This window comes from Parasteatoda tepidariorum, chromosome X2, assembly GCF_043381705.1.
Source record: "Parasteatoda tepidariorum isolate YZ-2023 chromosome X2, CAS_Ptep_4.0, whole genome shotgun sequence".
Classification (NCBI taxonomy): domain Eukaryota; kingdom Metazoa; phylum Arthropoda; class Arachnida; order Araneae; family Theridiidae; genus Parasteatoda; species Parasteatoda tepidariorum.
Genome location: NC_092215.1, coordinates 58102508 through 58108507, shown reverse-complemented (window position 1 = coordinate 58108507; position 6000 = coordinate 58102508). Strand labels below are relative to the sequence as shown.

The following is a 6000-nucleotide window of genomic DNA, read 5'->3' as shown; positions in this document are numbered from 1 at the left end:
TAACACTGCTACACGCTTGTTCTAGTATTAGTTTTAAATATTATACTCTTTCTATTATTTTTATATCATACTGTAGAGAAAAATTCTCTCTCTTTTCCATTCCATTTATGTGTCGATTTTTATTAAAACTAATTTTTAGCTGTGTACCAACTGTACGTTCCCGTGATAGTTCAATAATTAAATTTTAATGTAATGGACTGTATAATAATTAATAAACATTTATTTAACAAAAGTAAATTAGTTGATTAGTTCACGCATGAACTTACATTACGGAGCGACCATACGCTCTCAAAGTGTCAATCAACAAGAATGAATAGTTTTTAGGTTACATTAAAGATGGCTGGCGACATATAATCTCGCCAACCGGTAATTCAATACCAAACATAACCACCGGGGTTGAAATATTAATTTCAAAAAATAATAATAATCAAATAGAAACAAATAGAATTATATGTAATGTTAACACAATTTAAATTAATATAATGCACAAATAGTTATAAAAATACACCAAATAAACAAAGTTTCAGATTTCCAAATACTAAGTATACAATATTATATCTCAATAGGTAAGACAACAATTTTTGATATTGCTCTTTTGTAAACACCATTTTTTGTTTTTACAGTAACAACTCTTACACTGTTATCTCTTCCACAAAAGATGTCTATAATTCTACCTAACAGCCATTTACATGCAGACAGTTCTAATCTAGGAATAGTCATAGTCTTGATTGGTGCTACACGTGATTGGTGCTACACGCTGTAAAGAAGCTGGCTGAAAGAATCATCAGGATCTGCAACTGTCTGTAAGTAAATTACAGCTCCAAATGCTTTTTCTGAGGCATCTGCAAAACCATGCAGTATAAGTGCGGAAAATGTCTCCTTCAAAACGCAACGAGGTACTTAAATAGTTTCTATACTATAAAGTGCTTTAATGAACTAAGTCCATTCTTGGGCAATAGGGGATGGTAACTCTTCGTTCCTGTCTAGCTTGTGCAACCAAAGCCGTTGCATAAAAATCTTCGCTTTGCTGATAACTGAACCAAGTAGACCAAGAGGATCATACAAACGAGCAATTTGAGATAAAACATCTCTCTTAGTAACATCTGATTTTTCCGTAACTGCAACTTTGTAGAGAAATGTATCCCTCTTGTTATTCCACAGCATCCCTAAAGTTTTCACTGTTGCATTACTGTCACGATCAAATGAAAAGTCTCCCAATTCTGTGTCTTGTGAATCAAAGCTAGTACACCATTTGTGTAATTTCATTCCTCCTCTTTTAACTAGTTCTGTTAAATCTTGCTGCAGCTTAATACATTCATTTAAATTAGAAGTACCGGTAAGGCACTCGTCCATATAAAATTCTTCCATAACAACTTTCGATGCCAAAGGAAAATCCTTCTCTTCATTTTTTGCTAATTGTTGAAGAATCTTCTGTGCCAAGTAAGGAGCACATGCTGTGCCATATGTTACGGTTTTAAGTCTGTAGGATTTAGTAGGTTTACTTTCGTGATTTTTCCAGAGTATTTTTAGAAATTTGGTTTGTGAAGGCAGTATTTCAATTTGTCTAAACATTTTCTCAATATCTGCTGTGAAGGCATAGATATGTTTTCTAAATCGAAGCATAATAGAGAACAGTTCATCTTGAATCACTCCTCCCTTGCATAACAAATCATTCAAGGAACAGCCATTTGTAGTTTTGGCGCTTGCATCAAACACCACTCTAAGTTTAGTAGTTTTGCTGTCTGGTTTTAAGACACCATTGATGAGGAAGGAAATATCCATAACTGTCATCAAAATCAGAATTGTCTTCTATCCTTTCCATATGGTTCAAAAGTTCATATTCTTTTAAAAACGAAACATACAATTCTTTCATTTCAGGATTACTTAACAAACGTCTCCATAATTGATTAAGTCTTTTTTCAGCAATTTGTTTTGAATCTCCCAACGGTATGTTTTCACTAATATCCTTTTTAAATGGCATCTGAACTACATATTTCCCATTAGTTTTTCGATAAAACGAATTTTCAAAAAGTTCGTTGCAATAATTTAATTCTGAACTGACGGGAGTTTTTGTTTCGTTTACATCTTCAACTTCCCAAAAAGAATTCAATATCTTGTTTAGCGAATTAACCTCAGTAGACAAAAAACAACGATTAAAATCTTTAGCTTCACTACTCGAAATTCTAATGCTTCCTGAAATCAAATATCCGAAACAACTATTTTGAAGCAATAATTCATTATCTTCTAAACGTATTTTATCATTCTTCAAAAATTCAAAAAATAATTCAGCACCCAATAACAAATCCACTTTTTTCGCTATATAAAATTCGTTATCAGCTAACTTGATCCCTTTAGGAATATTCAAAGTCGAAATATTAATTGACTTGGCATCATGTCAGTTATTTTGGGAACAACAAGTAACTCAATTTCCCATTCCGAATCATTTTCTAAATTCGACAATCGAGTTTTAATTTGCGATTTTACATTCAAAGAAATATCACTGATTCCACTAATTGGAACAAAAACCTTTTCTTTTTTTAATCCTAATACATTCATGACCTCAGAAGTACAAAAATTGTAAGATGAAGCAGAATCAAGAACTGCTCGAAAAGGTTTCAAATTACTACAGGCATCGCGAAGATAAACAACTGCAGTATTTATGAATACTAATTTATTACTCTTCCCTGACGCCATCAAAGTTCTGAGTGGGGGAGTAGGGGATTGTTCGATTTCGTTGGTAGAAGAATTATTTTTCAAGGCTATTTCTCTTTCTTTCAATGATTCAGTTTCAGTTTCAAATTTATGCAATAGTGAATGGTGAAAATCTTTTTTACAGGCAAAACAAACTAATCTGCTAGCTTTACACTGAGCTAATAAGTGCGTTTGAGAATGGCATTTAATGCAGAGTTTGTTTTCTTTTACAAAATTAAATCTCTCCGAAACTGGTAAGTTTTTGAATTTTGGGCAATGATAAATAGGATGTATTTCTTTACACAAAATACAGTTTCGATAAGTATTGGTTTTGGTGAAGAAAGTTTTTGAATTTTTAGGACGATTAAATTGATTTTAATGTTTAACAACATAGTTGTGTTTTGGGAAACTATTTTTATTTATTTCTTCAAGAATTCGAATTCTTTCTTCCAAAAACTTTAAAAAAATCATCTAATTTCGGGATTTCATTAGATTTTACACTTAGTTCAAAAGCTTTTCTCGATTCTTTATCTAATTTATGTAATAAAATNGGTATACCTTAAAAATCTCCTTATCAGTCTGGTTGATTTGAAGTGAATTTTAAACAACCTCAAAACAAGCTGAAGTATATATAAATCAACCTCGTACACCTTAATTACAACCTTTACGAGGTATAATTTTTATTGCTGTTTTCTCTGCAACCTTAAATATACCTCAAATATACCTCAAAACAACCTTAATACCTCAAAAATACCTCAAATCAACCTTAAATATACCTTAAATTTTCATAAGGGTTCTCTTTCTTTCAAAAAGGTTTCACTTTCGTTTTTATGTAATAGTGAATGGTGAGAATCTTTTTTACAGTCAAAACAAACTAATCTGTTAGCTTTACACTGAGCCAATAAGTGCGTTTGAGAAAGGCATTTAATGCAGAGTTTGTTTTCTTTTACAAAATTAAATCTCTCCGAAACTGGTAAGCTTTTGAATTTTGGGCAATGATAAATAGGATGTGTTTCGTTATACAAAATACAGTTTCGATAAGTATTGGTTTTGGTGAAGAAAGTTTTTGAATTTTTAGGACGATTAAATTGATTTGATTGTTTAACAACATAGTTCTGTTTTGGGAAACTATTTTTATTTATTTCTTCAAGAATTCGAATTCTTTCTTCCAAAAAATTTAAAAAATCATCTAATTTCGGGATTTCATTAGATTTTACACTTAGTTCAAAAGCTTTTCTCGATTCTTTATCTAATTTCTGTAACAAAATATTTAAAATTAAAACATCTGACAAATTATTACGATCGAATTCTAGTACTGTTAATGATCGTAAGCATCTTTTTACTTTGTCAACTAACGCCCGTAATTGTGATGGTGAATCATTTATTTTTTCAAAATTTAATAAGCTATTGATAAAAGCATCCACAACTGCTCTTTTATTCTCATACCTGCTACTAAGTGCAGAAAACAGTGATTCAAACGTGTCTTGACAAGATTCCCACAATTTTGCTTCTCTTTTAAGAGATGCTTTGAGATAAAATAGTTTTTGTGTATCATTCAATTCTTTATTGTTACCGATAATTGACATAAACTGCATTTTAAAGTTTTTGAAATCTTCATATTTACCATAAAAGTGTGGTAAGGGTAAATCTAGTAATTTATAACTACAATTAGAAACAATTTTTGCTTCTTAAATTTTATCTTTATCATTAATCTTGCATTCAGAAAGAGTAATTCAAAATCTTACTTCTAAATCTTCTATTTCCTCGTCTAGTTCTTCAGTTAAACTAAGATTATCCTTCAAATCGATATCTTCTGGAAGTTGAGTGTAATCAACTATCAATTGTTTTGCAATGTTTTTTAGTTCCAGTAATGAATTTAGTTTTGTGTTTAGTATAACTTCACGATTCAATTCCTCTTCGTCGGATTTCAATTCATCAAGAAATGCTAACAACTTTCCAAATTTTGTTTTAATTACGCCTCTTTGGCTGTTCAACGATATCAAAGAAGCCATATTCTACTCAGGCTCGACGGACCAACTGTGCGGTCTCGTGATAGCTCAATAGTTAAAAGTGAAGGTAATGCGGACTGTATAATAATAATTAACAAATATTTATTTAACAAATTATTTGATTAGTTCACGCATGAACTTACATTAGAGAGCGATCATACGCTCTTAACAATTCAATCAACAAGAACAAGAGTGAATAGATCAAAGGGTTACATTATGATGAAAGATGGCTGATCTCGCCAAGCGGTAATTCAACACCAAACACTATCTACTATGTTTATTATTATATAACTTGTTGTTTATGTTATATGTTTATTACTTTATATTCGCTATTTACTCTCTTTTCACTATTTACTGTGTTCAATGTGAACACGTTGAGCCCAATGGCTTTAAAATACACCGGATACAGTAACCCGGTAATATGGATGGTAAAGAGCCTCTCACTAGTGTAGAACACGTCATTCATAGTAAACTGCTAAAAGATATTGGCATTTCGCTTACAGTGGACTCAAATTTCGTGGTAAAGAGCCTAAAGCGCTCATTAGTGTAGAAAACATCACCCATAGTAAATAGCTAAAAGATAGTGGCGTTTATAGAGGACTAAAAATTTTTTTTCGCAATTATTTAAATAAATGTTAGAAATTTTCTATCTCTGTCATAAGTTCAAAAATACGCATAATTTTTATTTACGCATAATTATAAAGAAGTGCTAAAAATGGAGCATTTTGTTAAAATGCAGCTTAATGAGTGGTTCCAAAAATAGGCACATAAAGGAGGAAATCGGTTGCACAGAAACTCCAACTTTCGAATGGAATTTTCTTCAAAAATGAAGGAAATATAAAAATATCTAAAAAATTCCAAAAATGATGAAAAGTGAAAATGTTAATGTGTAGAAAGAGCCGCAATAGCTCAGTGGTTAAGGCACTGAACTGTCAATGGGAAAAACTGGGGTTCGATCTCAAGTGGAGGCTTGAGGCCCCACCCAGCTCAGATCAATGGGTACCAGCTTGTTTGAGAAGTAAATGCGGCCTGTGAGTAGTGCTGAGCACATTACCACAATCATACCGGTGATCACGACATTCCTCCATGATACCCACAACAAACTGTTGCGGGAATGTCTAGAAAATTCGCTATAGGTAAACAACCGTTATAGGGAGAATATTTTGAATGTTGTTTAATGTTCCAATTAAAAGTTTCGTTACAGGTCGAAATTCTATGTTTGGAAACTAAGCTGTAGAGGGACAACAAATTTTGTTAGTTAATAATTTATTAAGAAAATCACGTGTTTCTGTAATCACTA

At 31.7% G+C, this 6000-nt stretch overlaps 3 protein-coding genes across 3 annotated transcripts in view; 1 reads left to right on the top strand and 2 right to left on the bottom strand.

Annotated features, from left to right (window-relative positions):
• The window catches only part of LOC122270924 (uncharacterized), a 2668-nt gene extending 1948 nt beyond the window's left edge, over positions 1-720 (bottom strand). Inside the window, exon 1 of the mRNA XM_071188056.1 lies at positions 690-720. Coding sequence (XP_071044157.1) covers positions 690-720 — 31 coding nt within the window. The remainder of the gene's footprint in view (positions 1-689) is intronic.
• LOC107449173 (uncharacterized) overlaps positions 1-6000 on the top strand; it is a 38859-nt gene that overhangs the window by 10966 nt on the left and 21893 nt on the right. The window lies entirely within an intron of this gene.
• Positions 937-1782, bottom strand: LOC139427183 (uncharacterized). Its single transcript, XM_071188055.1, has one exon. The coding sequence runs from the start codon at positions 1780-1782 to the stop codon at positions 937-939; it is 846 nt and encodes a 281-aa protein (XP_071044156.1).

What these genes read in the sequence shown, in the direction of transcription:
- LOC139427183 (XM_071188055.1), bottom strand. Translation starts at nt 1,782, where the DNA reads ATGGATATTTCCTTCCTCATCAATGGTGTCTTAAAACCAGACAGCAAA.